At 40.4% G+C, this 22,840-nt stretch overlaps 4 protein-coding genes across 10 annotated transcripts; 1 reads left to right on the top strand and 3 right to left on the bottom strand.

Moving 5' to 3' along the window:
* Nucleotides 1-299: 299 nt before the first annotated feature.
* On the bottom strand, nucleotides 300-6,490 carry mtmr2 (myotubularin related protein 2). 2 transcript variants are annotated; one of them, XM_041052249.1, is made up of 16 exons: nucleotides 6,256-6,490; nucleotides 5,428-5,530; nucleotides 5,311-5,334; nucleotides 5,117-5,183; nucleotides 4,867-4,961; nucleotides 4,679-4,783; nucleotides 4,326-4,430; nucleotides 4,157-4,240; nucleotides 3,927-4,076; nucleotides 3,640-3,828; nucleotides 3,285-3,470; nucleotides 2,975-3,181; nucleotides 2,791-2,883; nucleotides 2,595-2,708; nucleotides 2,292-2,468; nucleotides 300-2,163 (listed from the first exon to the last, which is right to left on the bottom strand). In XM_041052249.1, the coding sequence occupies exons 1-16, from the start codon at nucleotides 6,333-6,335 to the stop codon at nucleotides 1,999-2,001; spliced, it is 1,944 nt and encodes a 647-aa protein (XP_040908183.1). In that variant the 5' UTR covers nucleotides 6,336-6,490; the 3' UTR covers nucleotides 300-1,998. The 2 variants fall into 2 exon arrangements, with proteins under 2 accessions (XP_040908183.1, XP_040908184.1); XM_041052250.1 differs by having other exon boundaries at nucleotides 5,117-5,180.
* A 721-nt stretch (nucleotides 6,491-7,211) lies between these two features.
* cwc15 (CWC15 spliceosome associated protein homolog) lies at nucleotides 7,212-9,932 on the bottom strand. The gene is made up of 7 exons (XM_041051643.1): nucleotides 9,791-9,932; nucleotides 8,822-8,963; nucleotides 8,498-8,610; nucleotides 8,254-8,354; nucleotides 8,056-8,166; nucleotides 7,756-7,901; nucleotides 7,212-7,630 (listed from the first exon to the last, which is right to left on the bottom strand). Exons 2-7 carry the CDS (start codon nucleotides 8,950-8,952, stop codon nucleotides 7,501-7,503), a joined length of 732 nt encoding a protein of 243 aa, XP_040907577.1. The 5' UTR covers nucleotides 8,953-8,963; nucleotides 9,791-9,932; the 3' UTR covers nucleotides 7,212-7,500.
* A 2,149-nt stretch (nucleotides 9,933-12,081) lies between these two features.
* si:dkey-125i10.3 (neurofilament heavy polypeptide) lies at nucleotides 12,082-22,638 on the top strand. Of its 3 annotated transcripts, none has more exons than XM_041051605.1 (10): nucleotides 12,082-12,175; nucleotides 12,972-13,009; nucleotides 13,145-13,274; nucleotides 13,376-13,453; nucleotides 20,169-20,228; nucleotides 20,438-20,530; nucleotides 20,661-21,866; nucleotides 21,985-22,047; nucleotides 22,160-22,262; nucleotides 22,335-22,638. In XM_041051605.1, exons 2-10 carry the CDS (start codon nucleotides 13,000-13,002, stop codon nucleotides 22,437-22,439), a joined length of 1,848 nt encoding a protein of 615 aa, XP_040907539.1. In that variant the 5' UTR covers nucleotides 12,082-12,175; nucleotides 12,972-12,999; the 3' UTR covers nucleotides 22,440-22,638. The 3 variants fall into 3 exon arrangements, with proteins under 3 accessions (XP_040907539.1, XP_040907540.1, XP_040907541.1); XM_041051606.1 differs by having other exon boundaries at nucleotides 12,088-12,175; nucleotides 13,145-13,256; XM_041051607.1 differs by lacking the exon at nucleotides 20,438-20,530 and having other exon boundaries at nucleotides 12,088-12,175.
* LOC121190678 lies at nucleotides 16,332-18,961 on the bottom strand. 4 transcript variants are annotated; one of them, XM_041051610.1, is made up of 2 exons: nucleotides 18,686-18,961; nucleotides 16,332-17,743 (listed from the first exon to the last, which is right to left on the bottom strand). In XM_041051610.1, exon 2 carries the CDS (start codon nucleotides 17,734-17,736, stop codon nucleotides 16,378-16,380), a length of 1,359 nt encoding a protein of 452 aa, XP_040907544.1. In that variant the 5' UTR covers nucleotides 17,737-17,743; nucleotides 18,686-18,961; the 3' UTR covers nucleotides 16,332-16,377. The 4 variants fall into 4 exon arrangements, with proteins under 4 accessions (XP_040907544.1, XP_040907543.1, XP_040907542.1 ...); XM_041051609.1 differs by having other exon boundaries at nucleotides 18,690-18,961; XM_041051608.1 differs by having other exon boundaries at nucleotides 16,332-17,769; nucleotides 18,841-18,961.
* Nucleotides 22,639-22,840: the final 202 nt, after the last annotated feature.

The following is a 22,840-nucleotide window of genomic DNA, read 5'->3' as shown; positions in this document are numbered from 1 at the left end:
TTTTACATGACTCTCTATGAGTCCTTGGAATCAATTGTTTCTTAATCAACAAAAAACAGGAAGAGGACTGATTCCTCATGAAGCCTCTGAATCACACTGAACAGTTGTAAGAATTAATGCACAAATTCAATGCAAATAGTTTCCTCCTAAACCCTTTTTTTTTTTACTAACACACAGCATAAAAAAAAAAACACAAAAATTTCACAAAAATTTGACCACATAATATCAGCATTTTCATTAATTAATAATTTTAATACATTTTACAGTGCTTGTTTGACATTGCTATCCTATTAAAACAGGTTTGGAAATAATGAAGTACACACAGCATTGCAGCTTCACTTAAACTGTGCAGAGAAATGGTCACACTTAAAAAGCTCTAGTTTTTGGAGGGAGAGTCATTTAATATACGTGGAAAAAGAAATGTATTTCAAGTGTTGGGCATACATTAAGTCATGAGAATAATAAGCATGATAATGGGTAAAGGATGCCTTTAAGCCAATTTATTGCTAGTCATCTAATATTTAGATATGAAAATGAAACATTGACTATGGTTGTCTGGCAGCCTTAAGTTTCAGCCTTTAATTAACTTAATTTTTTCATTTAAAATAAAAGGCACTGTTTCACAACCAGAAATAATTACGAGGCTCTGCTGTCACTTTAAACACTAACACCCAGGAAATAGACTGGAAGTCGGTGCATTCACACCTGATGCTAATAGAATAAACCATGCTGACTCTTTGAAGTTCAGTCCTGTGTTTATTGCAAGTATTCACATACACAGTGAAAGGCTGACTAACACTGTATTTTGCGTTTAACCTTGGCAATTACAAACCTTGCACACTATTCTCATATTACTCCCAATCACCCAGAGCAAGGCACAGATATTCATTCAGATTTAATAAACTAAAAAAAAAAACCCAAAATAAAAAACAAAACACCCAAAGAAAATTATTAGTTGTTACAGTTTCTGCTGCCTATAAAAAAGAACCCTACCTGGCTGATACCAGCTTTAAAAAGTATCTGCAAGAAATGTTCACACAAACATTTTGAGTAAATGACCATTAAGTGGGTGATTGCAAATGAACGATTGCATATTCTGTGCAGCTTGTTACCATTGTATGGGAAAATCTCTACTCAATTTATATGACATAAGACAGAGTGTGTATGTGAGCCATAAATACAAGTCTGGACTAAAGGATAATAAATAACACAGACTAGTTAGAAAAATGAAACTTACAAAATTGAGAAAATCACTCAATGACAGGAATGTAATATATGACACATTATTTATATTTTTAAAAAAAAAGAAGATATTTGGTCACAACTATCTATAAGCATTGATTTGTGAAGACAATCCGTCAACTTTTTTAATTCTATTACCATTTTTTAACATTAGAAGCTAACAGTACAGCCCTTGAGCTACATTTTTAAATCAGTATTTAACAAATCCTGCAGCGTTTAGTTGATGTTAGAACTAGAGTTTTGACCTCTAAACAATATTTGCAGCATTGTACGTCTTCACAATTGCTTCAGCTCATTAAATCATTATCTAACAAACATTTGCAGTGTAGAGGAATGAAGTGAGTGCTCCTATGACATGTATAAGGCATACATATTTAACCCGAGTAATATTTTAGTGTACTTCAAATACTAGCAACACTCATTGTAGGTAGGTCGATATGCTAAACAGTTCCCAATACTCTGGTTACAAGTCCTCTCAACCCTGGAGGAAGAGTACAATATGGCTGTAGTCAAGCGGTCTGAGACAGACACTCTTCTGTTGCAAGCAGATTCTACATGACCTGTGAGAGATGCAAAACAGTAATCTGCCTAATCAGACTTTTGGTGGTAGTGTATTAATGTGGTGTGTCACTCAAAGAGGCAGTTTGGTACACAGGCCCTCCAATGGCGCCAGGTGCGGCCTATTCATTACAACTGTATGTCACCTTCTCACAGGTAGGATTCTGCTTCTGAAAACGCAATGAGGGCCAAGTTTTGTCAAACAAAAGTCTGCACAGGAGTGATGGAGCGTGTGGGGGAGCCCGCCCGCTCAGAGGAAGAGGAAGCTGAGCGATTGGTCACCTCTCGCTGTAGCTCGTCCACTCTCTTCTGTAGCTCGGCACGCTTCGCCAGCAGCTCTTTATAGCGCTGATGAATAGGTTCCTGGCAAAAGAAAAAAAAAGGCAAAGTGTAAAACTCAAATTCAAACACTAACACTTTTGTGGAGGGTAAACAATATCCTTTAAAAACACTGAATTCAGGGGTTAAACAGGACACAGGTCTTGACATGCCTGAGGTCTCATGCGAGGGTTCCAGCGGATGTAGTAGCCAACCCAAAGCTCCAGGTGGCGTAGGCTGACAACAGGGAACAGCACATGGTTGGAGTAGTTCACATACAGAGGATTGGTAAACTCCTCCAGCTGGCTGTTAATGTAAGACCACAATGACACTGTCCTCTTGGGAATCTCCTGTAAAATAAAGATCGAGTTGTCATGACACAACCCACACTCTCCTCAATATTAGATCTTAAAACATCTTATTTTGCAACAGCAACCACAGTATTAAAATAATTAAGAGAAATAAAATGCTCGTACTTCCTTCAACCTCTGCTGTTCGCTGTTACACAAGAATGTCCCAAATAGACAGCTGTACAGGTGGTCCAGGATGGTTACCAGGAAGTATTCGTTAAACTCAAAGGCTGCAGGAAACTTAGACAAAAACAGCTTCATTATTATCCTTGAAAGGCCAACGCTATTCTGAAGATTTTTTTCACATTTTAGTACCATTTACCTGACGAGTCAGCTGCCAAACGCAGTCAATAAACTGAATAAAAACAGGTGAGCGGTCTGCATCTGTGTGATTTTTATCGCCATGACCGATTCGCTGAAAGAAAAAAGGATATTCAGTGACGCAACCGCAGAAGCCACCACACATTATGCTGGAATGTCCTAAAAGCGCGTCAAAGACTGTTTACCAGCTGGAAGCGGTGACCGAAGCTCAGCCACTCCTTCTCGAGCAGCACCTCGAAGCCGCGAATGGTGCGGTAGTAACTGTCCAGCATGAGCATGGCCAAGGAGGTGAGCTGGGCTGTGCGGTCCCAACCGTCGCTACAGTGAACAACCACTGACGTTTTCCCAGACTCCACCTTGTCTGCAATCCGCAGGGCTCCCGCCAGGATCAGCTACAAGTACACATAACTTGGTCAAGAGCCTGGGAGTTGGTTCATTATCTTTTTTTTTTTTTTAACCTCATTCCTCTGCACAGTGATGCATCATTATCCTCACCTTGATGTGCTCGAGCCAGTGAGTGGACTCCAGATTAGAGAGCCAGTGGGAGTCCTCGATATTGGGGTAGACCACATCCTTCAGCTTGCGGAGTGACTCCCTCATCACGTGGATATTGTGGATATCCAAGAACACCAGCTCTGCATTTTGATAAGCATCCTCGCTCTCATATCCTCCCCCTTTCATCTGAAGGAAACAAGAAGAGAACAGGTGAGTTATTAAGATCCACTGGGCACAGGTTAGCAAAACCTATTACGTTGTCCTACATCTCAGCGTAACCTCTGACGTCCAAGTACAAGGGGCAATGACATGACTTCATAAATATTGCTTTTGAAATCAGATTTGGAAAATAAACCTTATTGGCAGCAGCGTTGACACTGGGCCTGGCATCAAAAATGAAGAGTTTATGGGACTGAGCGTTAGCGTCCATGATCGCCTGGAGGTATTTCTCATCCTCTTTGCTGCGCTTCCCATTTACCCCAACCATGGGTTGACTGCAGCGAGTCACTGTCGCTTGGCTCTCTGGATGGATCCACGACAAAACCTACACAGGGAGTGTAGCAGAATATTACTACTGAGAGTCCAACAAACCATCTGCACAGGAGAGGATAATTACATTCATGCTGAAGAGCGGTCACTCACAGGTATCCTGCCCTTTGCTCGGAAAGCAGCTACCCTCTTCAGCTCTTCGTCCGGTATGTTGACAGGCACTGCCAAAGTTGATGGGTAGGTGTCACACAGCTCGTAGTGATCATTTATTTTTGTTATCCTCCAGCTTTCATTGGGTATGCCCTTCCAAGAAACACACAAACAACAACTGTCATAAGCTTCCCTCAAAATGTAGCTGAGGAGGCAGAATCAAATTTAAATACCTGTCTTTTGTACTCCGAGACAGGGTCATACACCTTCCATCCGTTTTCAGGAAAGACTTGTCCATATTCAAAGGCAAAGATTTGCTACGGAGAGTGGGAGAGATATTCGTCAGTTGGTAGACAGTGCAGAGCTCCGGTGTCAGAGACAGTGCGGCTGAGAATCACTCACCAGCCCGTTGGAAACAGGAAACGCATATTTTATCAGCACTTCGAAAATGGACTTCCTCAGTGTGTCCTCCATCTGTTTGTGTGCAAAACGTAGATTACGCATATCCTGCAGAAAGGCAGAGCAGCAGGTCATGGTCAGGTCATGTACTGATGTAAAGCCACTGCGTCCAGTAACAGTTATTACCTAGTTATGCTATAGCTGATATATCGTGGTAACAGTGTTTACACAGCAGGGATGAGAAGCTGTTCATCCTCTGTGACTTAGCCTATGCACTGTATAACTGTGTTCTGTAACCTGTAAACATCTGTATCAATAAGTGCAGTTATTCCAGACCATTTCCACAGCTTACTCACCTTACAAACCAGCCCATAGGACACATCACCACGGCTTGATGCACTTCCAATTTTTTCCACACGACTCACCACACCAAGGGGCAGGTCCAGCACAAACGCTGGCTCCTAGAAACCAACTACACATGAACAAAAGCAAAAAGATTCCTCTACATTTTCATAAATTAATTTTACAAATTTCCAAAACGTACCCTGTCCATGCATTTGAAGAACAGTCTGTAGTTTGTGACCGTCACCGTTCCCCTCAGTGCTCCAGTGAAAGGACAGAAGTAGGTGACATCTTGGGCTGGAGAATAAAACAAAGAAGAAAATTTTGATTCAGCAAAATACGTCAAATATGTTACAAATTGTTTTAATGTGGAAATCTGAAAAAATGTTTTTCCTTTAATACATTCAAACTATTCTGATTAGAGTTGTGATTGCTGCCAAGTAAGAACTTACCCATGTCTTGCACAGTTTCATTTGGAAGCAACTGTGGTTCCTCTTTGTCTGAATCTCTAAGCATCTGCTGGAAACATTTGATATAATTAGACTGAATGTGGAGCAGAATCTTGATCTAAACTCCTGAAACTTGTGAGGGAAAACATCCTTTGGCATTATTCATTATTTGGTATGTAATTCATGAGATGGCATACCTTGGCAGGAGTTTTGGGTTTGACCTGAGGGGTGGAGAAAAGAGGAGAGTCATGCTTCAGTCATTATCATTACTTGCGTTAAAGAAGTAGCAGGATCTCTATGTGCAGGCTACTGACCCTGAGCTCCGGGGAAAACTCTGCAGAGGTGGACACAGAGTCAGAGGACATCACAGAGGGCGGCTTGGCCTGGGCAGACCGGTCCGAGCGAGAGGTGGACGTACTGTTGAAAGATGTGGTGACATAAGGTAAAATGGAAATACTGCAGCCGTTTCTCATCTCATTTCATTTATAATTTGTCACTGTCTTTGCAGTGGTGTTGAAAGCATTGTTTGGTTAAATAATTGATTGACTAAAACAACTGACAAACAATTAGCCTACAGGAAATCACCAAAGTTGATCAATATTCTGAATGTAGCCTGGACAAATCAAACAGCTTGAAGACATCACTGAGGGCTCTGAAAAACTCTGATGAGCATTTTCCACTATTTTCTGATGTTTGCAGCCCAAATAACTAATCGACTTATCGAGACGCAACGAACACTTCAACTACTTAAGGGTTTTTAGCTGTTGTTCAGACTAAATGAGCAAATACATGATATTATTCTGGGCTCGATAACTTTCATTTCATAACATTTGCTATATTTTTCACGTCACAGTGAAACGCGTTAAATTAAGGTCTGATTAATCCATTAAACATGGATAATAACCGATAATGACAACAGCTATTTAACTGTCCTAATTTACTGTCAGCGTAAGTGGTCGTTTCCTGGCAGTTTGTCTTACATGGATCACATGATTTGTGGTTTAGCAGTCACTTCTGCGGGGTTATAAAAAGTGTATTAGGATTAGGACATGTTAACTTTAGTTCCAAAATCACAATAAATAACCTCCTGTTAATTTCGAAACTTAGCTAGTTCAGCGACGTGTTGTGGTGGGTTTAGCTACCTGGACAATGAATCAACACTTGGCTGCCGTGAAGAGGAGCGTTTCGAGCCCAAACTGTCGATGCTCCCGCACTTCTCCATGTTCTCCCGGTTAAAGTGTTGGGACAGCGGTCGGTGTGAACCCCGAGTGAGCGATGTACACCTGTGTAGAGACGGAGGAAAGTCTTTAAAGACCCTCCCGGAGTACAGTAAATCCGCACAAACAAAAGGAAGCTGCCATCTTTTCCCAGCAGCCTCCCAATCCCTGTCTCAAGGATTTTGGACACGGCGCCCCCTGTCGGCTATCTCCGATATCGACTGGTCGCATGCTGCCTTCACTGCTCTTCGTACATTTTGGTATTTTTCTGCTGTTCTGTTACAGAAACTGTTTTGTTTGCTAACAATTAATAGAAACCACATTTTGCCACATACTATAGAATGGACGTTATTGTAATCGTCCAGTTATTTCATGAAAACATTGCACATGCGCATACATTACTTTGTGCGTCTCCAAGTTCCCTGTAAAATTCCCAAATGCAGCATCTCTCTACCTTCACTCTTTTAGTTGTGTTTATCTACTTGCTTCTGGTGTATCAGGCTATGCTAGTAATCACAAATACAGAATGGATATTAGACAGTGGGTTTATGCTGTTTGGGTAGATGGAGCAAGACTGGAGAAGATGTTCTTCGGATTTTAAATAACTGCAGGAAAATCCACCAAATTCTCTGAGACAATGTGTTGAAATTGTTTACATTATTGTGCATTTCATGCACTTCCAAATTGCAAAAAACCTTCCAGTGCATGAGCATTGTGCTATGATGTGGCTAAAGAAAACCCATTTAGTTAAAGCTGACAATTAAAGATGGTGCTCACCAATAACTTTATAATGAAAAAAAATCACTACCCAGAAAAGAGAAAATTATAAACACTGGAAAATCAGATTTCTCAGAAACATCAATCAAACATCAAGAGCCATATAAAACACAAGTCTTTGTTTATTGAAATCAGTGGGAAAAAAAGAAAAACCTACAGAATGCTGAATAACATTTGACAATTAAATCCACATTTTGAGCTTTACTCTAAGAATGTGACTCATCAACTCATTTATATACAACATTTTACCAGTTGACTGTACAAAGACTAATGCATATAAATGCAGACTGTATTTGAATTCCATTTACCAACTGGAAGGAGAAGACCAAAGAGGGCACTGTCAAATGAAATAAAAAAAAATACAAACAATAAAATTAACACACAACAAGTCCTTTATTTTACATATTTCTCCATAAATTTCTTGTGGAACTCAGAGCGCAGCGTATCGTTGACAAAGCGTTTCTCTTTCCGTGCCTCATCCACTCCTTTGGCGCAGTTTTTGAACACAACATCATCATCCCACCTAGAAAGACATTAACAAATTCATTGTTGATGATAAGTGTAGAGAACCTTTTTCTTCCACTCAAATACAACACTCATAATATGCATACATGCGTGTGTTTGTGTGTGTATGTGCATATGAGGTACCTTCTCTTGACCCTGAATGTATTCTGATTCTGGTTCATCTGTTGTTGTTGTTGTTGTTGTTGTTGCCCAGCCAAATTAATCAATGGATTGCCACTCAAGATATTCTCCATGCGAATCCTCTCCTCCTCTGCCTTTTGCTCCCGCTCCTAAGACACAAAAAGATATAAATTCATTAAACAGAATGGGGTAACGTCTGCCTCCTCTCAAACGTAACTCATGTCTTAACTCGCTGATTTTGTTGTCAGCCTGGTTCTCGTTAGACAGCAGGTACAAACAAATCGGTTTGAAATGACACTTTACTTTGCGTTCTTTCTCCTCAGTCCGCTCCTTCTTGATCTTCTCCAGTTCTGCCAGAAGAGCTGCAGTGTCGTCGTCATCACTGTCCTCCTCGGAGTCCTCGTCCTCATCATCCTATGCACAAATGAGCATCGTTGGTGAGGGAGCTTAATGAGCGCTAATCACTAAGTGTCCACTAAGTCTTGCAGTGCGAACACTTACATCAGTGAGAGGGTCGTCTGCATCAAGGTTGGCTGCTGGGATCTGATCCAGCCTGGGCCTCTTTGAAGACGATGACGAAGATGAAGATGATGTGGTGTGCTCTGGAAAATTATGGTCAGTGCAGTGTTTTAAGTAGCTGTTTCCAAGGGTAGAAACTTTAGATAAAAAGAGGAACGTGGACAGAAATATACACTGAAATACATTTATAATCATCATTAAGTCTAATATCTGCAGAGAGACCAACCTCTTGGTCCCCTCTCTCTGGTCTTCTCACGTGCAGCTACACGCTCCCTCTCCTCCAGCTCCCTGCGGAAGTCACGGGCACGCACCTCCTCGGGGGCATCCTGGGTAGGTTGCCTGAGGACGGGAGAGCAAAAAAGAAGACATTAACAAATGTTTCGCTTCCAGTATATATCCACCTTCAGAGTCTTCAGATAAAAGATGCACTAAAAACTGATTAGAAAGTATCTTACTGGTTGTAAATCAGTGCCTGGCTGACAAGCAGTGCACTAAATGACATGATGATTACAACCTAAGACTCAGCTCCATTTAAGTACGATCTACTGACCTGTACTTGATCTTGGTGTGACCTGGAAGATCTCGGCTGGAATACTGCTTGGATAGAGCACTCAAATCACCTTCTCCTTTACCTCTCCCTCCTCTTGCCGGCTCAAACGTTGGTCTTGCAGCTGTAGTCATCTTGGATGGCTCTGTTTTAGCAAACACATGAAAAGAGCTGAAAATCAAATACTATTCAGAGCAGCTCCCGCCAAGATCAGAGAACTCTCCCCCACAGTGATGATGACAGATTTAGAAACAGGCAGCTCCCAACACAAGTAAAACTGCAACAGAGAGAACTAATCAGCTTCCAGTTTGATTTTTGCCATTTTTTGAAGTAAAACTTTCAAATATTTGCTTTGATCAAGCAAAACATCTGAAGATGTAACTTTGTTTTGTGGGAAGTTACAACAGACATTTTTAACCAAGATTTTATAAGCAAAATGATTAATGGGGAAAAAATAACACAGCAATGAATAATGAAAATAATCAATAGATGTAGCCCCAAGTATCAAGTCAATTGTTCCCTAACAAGGCAGCAGTGTCCTTGTTCCCTTGTTTAAACTTACTTTATATCCCTTCTCTATGTTTTAGAGATAAGAAACTAAAAATCAACCATGCACAATGTGTCTGCAGGGGTTGGGCAGTTACAATTACAATTCTGTAACTAAGCATTTTAACTGGTCACAAGAAAAACATCATGTCTTCGGGAGACACATCATCGATATTACTAAACAAGTAAAGCTGTTAGTGTATAGTAAAGTACAAAACACACGCTAGCTTGTTAGCCATTAGAGCTAAAGAGCTGTTAGCAGGCTAACTAGGTTTAAGAATGGAAAACAAAGCTATATCGCCCCTCTCGCCGACTGCATACCATCAAAGTTCAACACAAATCATTTTAGAAAGTTATATTCAATTAAATAAAACTAAAACTCTAATGATCGACATTTTAAAAACAGTTTTTAGGAATAATACTTACGAGGCTGCTACCACACGACAGAAAAGGAAGACCCAACACAACAAGGTACGTCACGTCCGGTAAAGAAGGTGCATTAAAAAACACTCGGAACTGAGAAATTCTTGTAGATACAAACGAACGGTACGTCTAACTTTTTAGATGTTAAGTCTAATTAATACTCTACATATGTGTTACTGTGATAAGGGTGTAGAAGGCGTACAAAACAATCATTCTACAGTTTCTATGTTCTCTTTCACAAGCGAGAACAACTAAAGTGTCTTCATAATAATGTGTAGTGTTGTAGTGAAGAAGGTAGGGGGCACATGCTATCAGGTGATGCATTAAAAAAACTCAACCACCCCTCTTTTTAATGCTTGCCTTCCGTTCAAGGATGTACTTTCAGTTCCTACATATCAGTATGTTTCCCTTTCATCATAAAGCACAGTGAGTTAAAAGCTGGTATGTACACATAGTGCTAGGACATTGCAGCTTAACAATCCAGTTTTACGGGTATTAAATATGACTTGTGACATTTAAGGCATCTAAATTTCAAACTCATATTTTGATTGCACTATAACCTTAATTGCTGGTGCGCTCCAGGTTGTATTATGATTGAAATTATACATAATGAGCAAGTTACGCAATGCATATGCAGTGCACATGTGAGTAATACAGTGAGATGGAGAGAGGCCAGGGGCGAAGTAAAGGACATCCCCACAGAGTTTGATTGGAACAGACATTAATCGTTTCTATTTATTGCATTCTCAGGCTGGTGTAGATGTATTAACATAAGGTCTCATAATATCACATCTTCATCATCAGTTTTCAAAACTAATATGGAAATAAATGACAGTATACATAGCCAGACCAAAATGGCCACAAGAAAACAAGGCTGTGAAGTTGTCAGTAATTTTAAATTTAAACTTTACTGTCTCTAGGGGGAAATTGGGCTTGCAGCCAAGTGACGCACAGAACATGTTTACTTAAATATAAGATACACAAATCATAATAAAATACATTTAAGAAAAAAAAAGAAAAAGTTGGAAGTTAATCAAAACAAAGTGCACACACTGTGCAGCATTTAATTCCATATTTTTATTCTTCTGTGAAATCATTACTTGTAGGAGAATTTCAGATTTGATCAACTCAGGAAAAATTATTAACATTAGTATTACGACTTACAGAAAGTTTTTTTTTTTTATTTCCTCTTTTCCCTTTGGAACATTAAAGTATTCAGCATCCATTTTAATGACACAAAAACACTACCTACCCTTTATTTTATGGAGTAAGACACCTATTCCCATTCCACCAAGTCACTTTTGTGTACTCTGTGTGTGATTTATTATTTCGATGACCTCCCTCTTCTTTTGCTACCTTGCGGTGGGAATACTAAGAATTTTTTCTGAAGATGTTGGCTGAGGTTCAAGGAGGCAAACCAACGGGATGCCACACAGCATTCAAGTATTACGTGTCTTAAAGGTTGTATTTTACGTTGTCAAGTGTAAATGTTCTACAGAAGTGATGACACAATGAAAAATTCCTGCCAAAAAATAAACTACGGTATTTACAGTGTGATTATGGCTTCCTGCAAGCTATACAGTGACCTCCTTGTTTGACGTGATCTTACTCATAAAATATACACCTGTGCATATATGTGTGTGAGAAAAAGCAAAAGAAGGTGTGCTATTTAAAAAATTCTATTTTGCTCTTTGGTCTGTCTCTTAAAATTTCTCCCACCCTCCTGATGCAGAGGAAGTGAAAGGGTTGTGCTTCTCGCATCAGTGAAAATCACATTTAAAAATCAGCAGTAATGTTTTGATATAGAGACAATCTCCCCTGATACTCTGTATAATCCACAGACAGAGCTGTCATTTTACATTTTGGTTTATTAAAATGTAAAATGACTTAACATAAAAGACTAAGCTTAAGATTGTTATGTGTGCTTGTCTGTTTCAGTTTCAGTTCACAAGATGCACGCTTCGCTTGGATGCATTTTGGCATAAATAACATTGAAAAGCTCTGATAAGGCAGTAGATTAAATTCCAAGTCGTTAAAGATCAGGTCTCTCTTGATTCTTTGCCGTTGTTCAAATGTTGCTAGAAAACAACTATGGAATGTGTCATTTCACACTTGTGAAACATGAGTTATAAAACAATGGCACCTGTCTGTCCACTCCATGATTATCATGAAAGGCAACCCACCCACTCACTCGATCAACCTGCATGGTAGCATCCAGGTGCAGCACTTCAGACCGGATGGAATGGGTGGAATCTAAAATGACGGGATGGGGGTGGGGGTGGGGGCACAGGTTGAAACATCTCTACCTGCCTGCCTACGCGACACAGAGATCCAGAGGAGGCTCGACACCACTCCGCTCTGACAGCGCTAACACGGCTGACTTAACAGGTGAGAGAACAATATGGTGCAGCGATGGACTTTATTTCTGATTCCATGCTCAGTGACTGTGCAGGGTAAGGGCTCATTAGAAAGTCAGAATTGCTGTCATTTTCTGTGCATAATGAATTTGACCTGGTTAATTGGTGCTGGCACATCTCCAGACAGACTCATCATGAGAGATTATAAACACTAAGTGCAGGTCAAAATGTTAACAGGAGCTCAAAGAGAATACAGACAAGATGCACAGCGTGACAGGGCATGACACTGTAAACACAGGGTGGGCTAACATTCAGAGAGAAAGAGTGGATGGTGAATATGCATTCTCTGTGGAAGAACATGGTCACATACCAGTAACAGGAGGACATTGTTTACACTACAATGATATTTTTGAACAGGTTTTATTTTAACATAAAATGTGGTGAGCACTGGAAAATGCATCAAATCAAGATTTACAAAAATACCAATTCAATGTTTATCTACGCTCCATATTCTGATTCAGCAGAACATTGTCATCCAGAAGGTTCGTTAACAAACAGTAAATACTTTTTGTCACATGTCATTTTTACATTCTGAGTGAGCTGTTTCTGTGCAGAATGCAGTTTTACTGGTTGTGTATGAGATGCAGGGTCATTAAACAAGTCTGAAGTCACTGATGAGACTATGAGAGAGAAAGAGACAAAGAAAATACAGAAACAGGAAGCAAATACAGTATATCACAGTTCAGTACAGAGTGATCACTGTTCTATTTGCACTGATGCTTAAAAAACAAACCTAGAATAACCTCATCTTTAAATGATTTCATCAGGTTGAACATCCAAGAAAATACTGGCATCATGTCCAAAGGTGAGTCACACTCAGATCCACTATTTCATCCTTTTATAAGATTAAATATGTCACAGAAGTATTCTTGGTATCCAAGAATATCCTGACAGTGTGTGTGTGTGTGCGTGTGTGTGTGTGCACGCGTGCGCCTTGTAGATGTCGATAGAAACCAAGTGTTTAAAACCACCAGGGTGCGGACTGCACTGAAGAACGATGGCAGCTGGATCCACAAATCTGAACAGGAAAAAGGAGAGCAAAACAAACCACGGTATACTCAACAGCTAAGGTGCAACATCAAAAACAGAGCAATTTTTAAAAACTTTTTTTGAGAAAGAAATGGTGGAACAAAAGAGACACACATTCACTACAACTTCTTCTGTCTTGCAGGACGGATCATGCCGTGGAGACCATGTCCACTCCAGTCAGGCAGAAATCATACGTGCTCTCCACAGCCAAGAAATTTGAGTGAGTGCTACACTATAAATGTTCAGATGTGAACACTAACGCCTATCATTAGTTATTTAAAAAGGACAAAAATGTTAATGAACAGATGGGTTTCTCAGAATAAAACCCTCTGAACTTCTCCAGGTACCACAGGTCCAAGAGTAAGTAGCCTAAAAACATATTTTGTGGTGACTGGATGATTTCAATATCTGAGAAAAAGAAGACAAATTAACCATTGAGTAAATGAACAGTAAGATTTTTTATCATAAATAAACTTAAATGTACAAGACCAGCTGTGTCTGAAGCAGGTGCTACTAGATTTATAGATTTAATTAACAAGTTAGCTGATTTGTGGGTTGAAAAATGCAGTAAAGCAAAAAAAATAAACAGATAAAAGAAACCGCGTGCTATTTAAATATTAGACTCCAGTCTGACATATCTCCAGTGTATACAATGTGTAGCTCAGACCCACTCTGATATGAGAAACAATGCGGTGGCAGTCCTGCAAGTCAAACTGATTGTGTCCTTTGACTCCATTGTGCCAGTGAATGACAAATAAAAATGGCTCAAGCTTCAGGCACAAATCACCATTTGTGATATTAACATACATAAACATGAACTTCAGTCTGGGGCAGCTCTGCTGCATCCATAAAGACCTACAGCATGCTGCAGGCTGATGACGAGTGTTAATCTTACCCACAGTGCTTCACCTCAAGGCACACAAAAACACACAACTGCTTTAACAGTTTCCTTTCAGCTTCCTAATGACCATTATAAAACTCCCAGTTTGAGCTGTACAAATATTTAACCAGCCTTAAATTTACTGTGATCATGACAAAGTTGTGTTAAATAATCTCATTGTTTTGCTGAGGATAAAAAAACAACAACAAAATCACACTTTCTGTAGAACAGACTGTAAAGATGTTCTGAAACATTCATTCACCGTTTGCATTTTAATTTTAATTAATAATACATATCGCAGTGCTCCAGGCCTGGGTATTGTTTTTAGTTGTACTTATTGCATCGATATTACATCACCTGACTGTAACACGTACATGATGCTCACACATGCACAAGTACAACCCCCTTTAGTAAATTATTAAGGGTATGGACACATTTTTGCTGCAAAATATTAAAAATAAAATCCTTTATTCTGGATTTTCTCCCTGAGGTCACACTGTAGGCTCCCTTCTTCTGAGAGAACTGAAAACATTACATATTTGAACATACTTATGTATTTAAACACTACTCCCCAGATTTATGAAAGGGCTCGACTTTCCTCAAAAGTTCTTAGATATTTTAGACAATATATTCTTTTTATTGCTATCCAAGTACATTTTGAATACTCGAGCAAAGGAATGAAAGATTTCTCTTCATGTCTCTTCTCAGTGTCAGTGTAAAAAAAAAAAAAAAAAAAAAAAAAAAAACCCCACACATTTACCCTGATGTTCTGTCAGTGTGTTTCACAGCAGGCTTGAACACCACAAAGGAGCAATCACTTAGTAACTAGTTTTATAAGTGGATCTTCTGCATGGATACTCGATCATAATAAATCTTGCCAGATCTGAACATCTGACTACATCTTTACAATGCACTTCTGTAATTATGGAGTGTCTCAAGTTAGATAACGCTTAACAATGTGGCTGAGTTTTCGATCTCTCCTCTTATCTTTGTAAGCATCTTAAGAACAAAGAGGTGAAACTGTTCTCATACTTCAGATCTGTCAGCTCCGAGCGTATAACTTGTAGACTAAACCACCAATCGCATAGGAGAAAAATGACACAGCAGTGGTTTCCAACCTTTTTTTGGCTTGCAATCCCCTAAAATGTCAGTGTCTACTTCTGACCCCTTGTCACAGGTTAGGGCCTTCACGCAGTCGAAGTCTTGATGTCACGTACGGCCCAGATTCTGTTCCTTAAGCTCCTGTAGCACAGACTCATCTCGTTAAGCATTTTTTTGATCGGTCTTTTGAGAATGAAGCATGTTCCTGATGTTTACTTTCCATATTCTAAAGACAAATCGCCATCAGCCATTACAACACTTGTTATAAGAAACCAAAACCTTCATGATTTTAACGAAGTTAAACAATGATTAGTTTATGAGCACAGAAAAAAACTGCACTATTAGAACTCACCAACTCTCTCTTCTGGTCAGTTTTTCCAACTTTTTTGAAATCTCTGAAGTCCTAACAACTTCGACAGCATTCTCTCTTCTCTGTCCTGTTATTATTACAGACATGCCTGAGCTAGCTGTAACCTCTCGACTCACTCATGGACTCGCCTCCACTGCCGAGACATGACATTTAGCTTGCGGACATCTAGGGCTTATGGGAAAAGAAGCTAAAATCATAAATATTGAATAAACAACGATGCTAGATTGTTTTTCCAAAATGCTACCATACTTACCTACACACATGAAGCAAACCACATGACATGCTGTTGATAAAGGCCCTGTTCCACACCTTTATTTTTAATTTCTACCACAGTTACAAATGTGATTTTGAATGAGGTTCTCTTACTTCTGGAACAGAACCCAGAAGATCCTGTTTCACTTTGGCTCTCTATGCGGACATGAGTGGTGAACAGTTCAACGTGAAAGTGTTTTTTCCTTCTCAGACAGTTTAATTTACAGGTCTGAAGACGTGAAAGTATCCAATGACAATGCTCCAAAAACAGAAAACAGAATTGTGTACAGCAGAAACACGGCCCGTAAATGTCTTTATCATTTCTTTAAAAATGTTTTGACTCATTTAGTTTTATCCCGGGACCCCCACAGGCTGGGAACCACTGCTGTGCAGCATTCAAACATTATAACTCAATTACTAAATCTGAGCACAACTTTGACAAGTATCAACACATCCCTTTCTTCTTTGCGAGCTGACAAACAGAGCGCTCTGCTGGAAGACTCTTTCCTCAGAGGTACTGATGGCTGACTGTCTTAATGAGCTACAAGGAGGGTCCAGCAGCTGTGAGGTCTCCTACAGTGTGCACTCCCTGTGCTGATACCGATAAAGAGGGTCCAGCTGCTGTGAGGTCTCCTACAGTGTGCACTCCCTGTGCTGATACAGACAAAGAGGGTCCAGCTGCTGGGTCCATGCTGTGTGATGGCATTAAATGACCCTCGTTGATGACAAAGTGGTTCAGTGGGTAGATACCACATTTCTGAAAGCCTTCCTTGACAATCCGAACACCCTCCTCTTCCTTCGTTAACTGATAAGTCCCTTTAAATACACCTGAGAACTTCTTCTTGCTTATTGCGAAGTGCGAATCAGCGGCACAGTCATCGCCTATGAGTGAAGCAAAACGCTGCCTCAGGAGCACAAAGAGGCCCGCGTCGAGCGGCTGCAGGATGTGAGAGCAATGAGGCGGAAGGCACAGAAGGACGACGTCCTCCTTACGAGCTGCCTCCACCACCTCAAGGTTCACAGGCGACTTGTGGCCGTCAAAAATCAGCAGCAGTGGGCGCTCTTTCGGTGCATGAACAAGAAAATGTTTGAGGAACCATTTCTTGAAGAGGTCAGAGTTGACACATCCTGAGTCTGACCATCCATAGAGGGCATTTGGTGGCCCTTGTGTTTTGTAGCATACACCCCCTGGATAGGCCTTTGAGTAGATAATAAATGGAGGAATGTCCTCTCCAGCTGCGTTAAAGCAAGCCAGGACGGAGATGTGGTCCCTCAAGCCTGGCGTTGGCTTGTAGCCCAGACTGGCAGGTTTGGGGAGAATCACCCTCTTCCTGCCCAGCTGAAAGCCTGTCTCATTGCAGTTGAAGATTTGGTGAGGCTTGTCTCTGAGCCCATGGGCGTCCATGACAGTGCTCAGTAAATGAAAAAACTGATCCACTGCTTCCTTCCTCACACATACTGTCCTCCCACGGACAACACTGTCTGCTGGCTGAATGGTAATATTATTTTCTTGCCGTTTTCTAAAATTGAGCCACCAGGTCTGGCCCAGTTTGGAAAATGCCACCCTCCGATGCTGCCGCTTATAAATGGATGAGGCGAAGGACACCAGCTGCTGCTTAGTAAGCGGGAATCCATGCTTGGACATGTATAAGGAGAACTCCACTAACAGCTCCTCGTCAGCAGATGTTATGAGCTGAGCTGGCCCGCTGCGACTCCCTGGTGTCACCCGTCCACTGACTCTGTCTCCCAGTGAAGACTTAGGGACTCCAAACTCTTTGGCAGCCTGTCTCACCGTGCACCTCCCCGACTTCACTTCGATCAGTGCGCGTTCCATCGCCTCCTCTGTCCATTTCTTCTTCTTCTTCCTCCCAATTTTGTCGAGATGGTTTCTCGATGGCATTTTTTTTCTAGGAAATGCACAGGAAACACAGACCTGAATGACGAATTAAACCAGTATGAGAATAACAAATAAGTCCAAATATATATTATTACAATCACAAAACCAGATATAACCAATAACTATTTTCCACATCTTTTAATCAAACTAATGCCCACACTTTCATTTTTGCCAACAATGAGCCACAAACCACTCACAGCTCTGTCTGGCCCGTTTCCTGTCTTGCAAAAGGATTATGTCACTGCGTCATTTTGATCCAAGTTTTGTTAACAAGATGACTGTCTTATCAGTTGTGGCTTACTGATGCTGTGCTTAAGAACCGGAATAACAGGGCATTCTGCATCCAGCATTCATTTTCATTGCAAAATGGATGGATGCACAAGGCTGAAGTTGGCATCGGCTTTGCTAGTTAAAGGGGAATTTAAATAAAACTTAATGGTAATGTTTCTTCACTGTGTCTCTGTTGTTACACCACTCAAAGCTGTCAAACAGGCATTAAGAACCTCTGTGCTAATTTTTGTCCATCCAGACCACACAATCTAGATCCAGATCAAAATCAGCTGTATTGGGACCAATTAAACCAGTTTCACACCAGTAAAACATTTATTCTATTTGTGATGCCTAGGTCCAGATGTTCAATACCTGCAATGCAGACTACTTAAACGGTTTAGATCCTGCTCACATCTTTTTACTTTAATTTATTAAAACAAAAGAGGCTGTTTCACTGATACGATTTCCCATATTAATCTTGTCCAGGTTTACTTGAATTGTTTGATTTAGATTTAGTCGTTGCCTGGATGTAGAAAATCAGTAAACAGGGTCTAAAACGATCTTTTTGCTCTCTTTAATTTCAGGCTCATTTAGCTACTATAATGATAATATTGTAGGTGTACTCTCTGTCACAGAAGAAGCTGTCCTTATGTGTAGAGAAGCTGGTAAAATATCCACTGACTTACTGGTCTTGGGGAGTCGTCGTACTAAGTTTTAGTTGGGGACAGAAAAGCAACTCGTCCTGATTGTGACGCCGCGCACCGTTTGGGAAACTAACGTTACAATAATGTGAAACCTGGTGGTTTTTGAGACAAAGTTACGCTTAAAAACACAAACCATGCGGCAGTGTTTACTCTGCAGTCGCCGCTACATGCCCGTCCATTACACAAAGTTGAAATTACGCGGTTACAATTCACTTTGGCTGTGTGTTTTCCTGCCTAGCAAGAAACGCTGCTCCACAAGCCAACAGACAGCGGAACTAAACCGGACGTTTAGTGAAGCTGTCTTCAAAATAAAAGTACGAAAGTTCCTGTTACCAAAATAAGTGTCCAACTCTACAGATATACAGATGGAATCAATACATTGCACCACAAAGATAAAAAAATAAAACAAAAAACAACCAAAACGTTATTTATATCATACCAAAACAGCTTTTTTTTAAAAAAATATTATTCAACACCATCTTACCTAGTTAGATAAAGACCATTTGAAATCATTTATATACTTTTACTTGTTTATGATTAATAGGGATAAAGCTCATTGACCTATTAAGACACTTGTGTATATTGTCATTTCTGAGGACAATACGTAATGTGAGCAGTAGATACCATGACAGTTAATTTGAATCACTGGTTCATTTCACTGAATAATGAGAGAAACACTTGATACTCTTTGCTTTCAGTTTTTGAGGGGTGGAGAATTACCTTTCAATCTGCAGTAAAAATGTCAACAAATTAAGAGTTACATCAATTTCAAGATGCATAATTGGCTCTTGTCCAAGTTCATGTGCATATCAAGTATTAACAAGTATTAATCATAATAGATGAGAGGCACAAACTAGGACTGAACTGACTCGTCCATATAACTGGTTCACATGCCTTGCTCAAGAAAATAGCTCCACCCCCTCACTTCAGTGCAAAGTGTTTGGTGATATTTACATGGTTGATATACATTGTGTTGACATTTGAGACTCTATTTGTCAGCTATGCTTCATCAGTCAAAGTAGCTGTACCATGCAGCTCATATGCTGTCCTAAGACCAGTGTGTAATTGGTTGAGCTCATCCACTGATCCAGGTCACAGTTTTTAAAATGAACAGTTTTCGGTGGAGGCTGTAGACCAACCTCTCACATTTAAAAAAGAAGCAATGTCAATGTCATGTTCTGAAACTGCGTAAGTGAAAGTGACAAATTACTTGTTCTAATATTGTAAATTTACTTTATCCCTCGCACAAACCTGAAAATCAGATCTGAGATCCATCATTGAAGTTTAAAATTCTCCTAATGTGGGACATTTGGCGTTGATGGCAGTTTTCAGATAAAGAAACTTTAAGCTGATGAAATTTTTAACTGGTTGTGTGGAATTCATCAGCAAGTAATAATTTGCAGTGCTTTGTAGTCTGCTATAAGGTTATAAATGCCAAGGCTCTCTTGCTTCTTATTGTAGATCAACAGACTCTCCACAGAGCTCTTCTCTCGAAAAGACACAGCCTTCTCCATCTGAAGGGTATGTATGTGCAGAATTCTAATTGAAATTTTAATTGAAAACAAACTGTGTAAACCATGAGCAACTACACACCACTCCTCTGCAGACCCGTTTGTTTCAAGGTTTGCATTATTAATCTCAATTAAGCCTGAACTTTTAAACCTAACATCGAATGCTAATGTCAGATGTACTGATATTGCAAGTTCATTATTTTTTGTTCCTTGCTTTAGTGATTCAGCTAATCAGGCAAATATTGAAGTTATTCCTCTCCAAAAAGATGCTCAGCCCGAGGTGTCAACAGTGGAGACCACAGACAATACAAAGTTAGTATATGAGCGCATCTCTCTACTGACTGTAAATGCAACTATTAAATTTAAAGATGCTGAGCGCTGCGATTTTTATTCATGTCTTTTTTACCATATAGTTGGTAATAAGTGACTTCCTCTGTTACAGGCCCCAAGCACCCACAGAGGAACTTTTTTCTGGAGAGGCACAACCAGAAAAAAATGTTGCCAACACAGCTGCAGAAAACAAGGAAGAATCTGCTGACACACCAGTCGCCCAGTTGAATGTAGAGCACGGTGAGAAGGCTGTTGAAGTCTATGCAGATGTTCATGTAGAGCCAGATGAGCAACCGGTTGCCAACACAGCAGCAGAAAACAAGGGAGAAAATGCTGATACAACAGCTGAGCAGTCAAACGAAGAACACACTGAGGCTAAGGCCTCTGCAGATGCTCATGTGGAAGATCCTGTTTTAGAAACCTCTGATGTGGCTGGTACAGAACAGAGTAAAGACCCTGCAGAGGCTGAACTGAAACCTGAAGAGGAACCTTCAATCGAAACAGAGCCAACAAATGCAACGCAACTGGAGGATGTACAACCTGCAGAGGGGAGTTGTAAGAAATATCCTCCAGAACATGCTGCAGAAGAAATTTTTGAAGCTGTAGCTGTGGTTGTGGTGGAATCATCATCTGATACAAGTGATGTGATTCATTCAACACCAGGAGAAGAGGCTGCTCTCCAAAACAGTGTGGAACAAGTCCCTGACTTATTGGTAGAATCTGTATTTGAATCACCCACTCAGTGTGCTACTGAAACTACTACAGAGGAGGGCTGTGAGAGATGTCCTCCAGAACAAAGTTCAGAAGAAACTGTTGAGGCTGAGGTGGTGGTGGAGTCATCACCTGAGACCCCTGCTGTAAATAATGCAACACCAAGAGATGAGGCTTCTCTACAAGGCACTGTGGAATCAGCCCTTGATGTATCTGAATCGCCTACTCAATCTGCTGCAGAAACTGCAGTCGAGTCTGTAGAGTCTAAAGTCGAGCCTGCAGCTCCAACAGAATCAGTTTTCAATATCAGAGCTGAAGTAGTTGAGTGTGAAGTCCATCCTGTTGATAACACTGTTGTGGAGCAAAGTGTTGAGCCAGCACCTGAGAATGCAGCAGATCATGTGATTGAGTTGAGCATTGAGGATGCGCTTGAACCCGTACCTGCTTCAGAAGGTGGAGAAGTTCAGTTTTCTGACAGAGCCATTGAACTGATCGATGCATTAGATGTGGAGCCATCCACACCCGAAGCTCCTCCTAAACCTGTGGAAGATACACAACAATCCCACGGAGAGGAGTCAAAACCAAACCAGTCTGACGATACAAACACGTGAGTCAGCTCTTATTCAAATGAACAACATCACATTCACTGTTTTTCATTTAATACTGTTCACATGATTTGACTTGTACTATGAAATCTTACTGTGTGCTGATCACTATTTTCATAGCACCGACATGTTTCAAAAGCCCAGGGAGGAGCAGCAGTCCACATACACTCTGAAAGAGACCAGGTGGAATCTCACTTTAAGTCAATAGCAGTGCATATTTTTATAGTACAGATCCAAAGTTCATTCACTAAGATTAAAAGGGGTGATGATCTTTTTTGCACCTTCTCTACCTCAGGAATGGCGAAGCGGTTTGTTCTTTTTGTGACCAGATAATTGATGGAAATGTGAAGCTCACACTCAGTGAACCTCTGGTGACTTGCCACGCTGACTGTTTAAAGGTTTGTTCTGTCCATATATTGACTAACATGCTCTTGTCATTACGTCGTGTTAATGTGGAGTATGTTTTGCAGTGTGGTGTGTGTGCTAAGATCCTGGGAGACTTGACGACCCCCATGTTCCTGCATGACCAAGTGATCCACTGTCGTGGCTGCTTTGCAAAAACTCTTGAGGCCTGAAGCGTAACTGGGACAAACGTGTTGTCAGAAGACTCGAGGCATAATGTGATTAATGTGTTGTACTGGCGGAGAACCTCATCGCTGTTTCCTTAACTCTGTGTTCTGTCTTTTTGAACCAATTTTCCTGCTGAAAGTTTGTAGGACATAATGTATTGTCATGATTTGGAAAAATACAAAAAGGTTTTTCATCATATTATTTATTACTCTAACTGCCAGAGATGCTTAAATGAAATACTTCACAGTCAGCATGAATGATTTCATTGCAACATACTGTATATGGTTAAAATAAAATCAGCTTAATGCCTCAGATTTAAATGGTTTAATCAGCCTTAATTTCAAATCGGCACAAACAACACTAAGTAGCAAGGCTACACATCAAACACTTTGGAGGCAAATTATTG

This window comes from Toxotes jaculatrix, chromosome 12, assembly GCF_017976425.1.
Source record: "Toxotes jaculatrix isolate fToxJac2 chromosome 12, fToxJac2.pri, whole genome shotgun sequence".
NCBI classification, from domain to species: domain Eukaryota; kingdom Metazoa; phylum Chordata; class Actinopteri; family Toxotidae; genus Toxotes; species Toxotes jaculatrix.
This window is presented reverse-complemented; position numbering and strand designations above follow the sequence as displayed.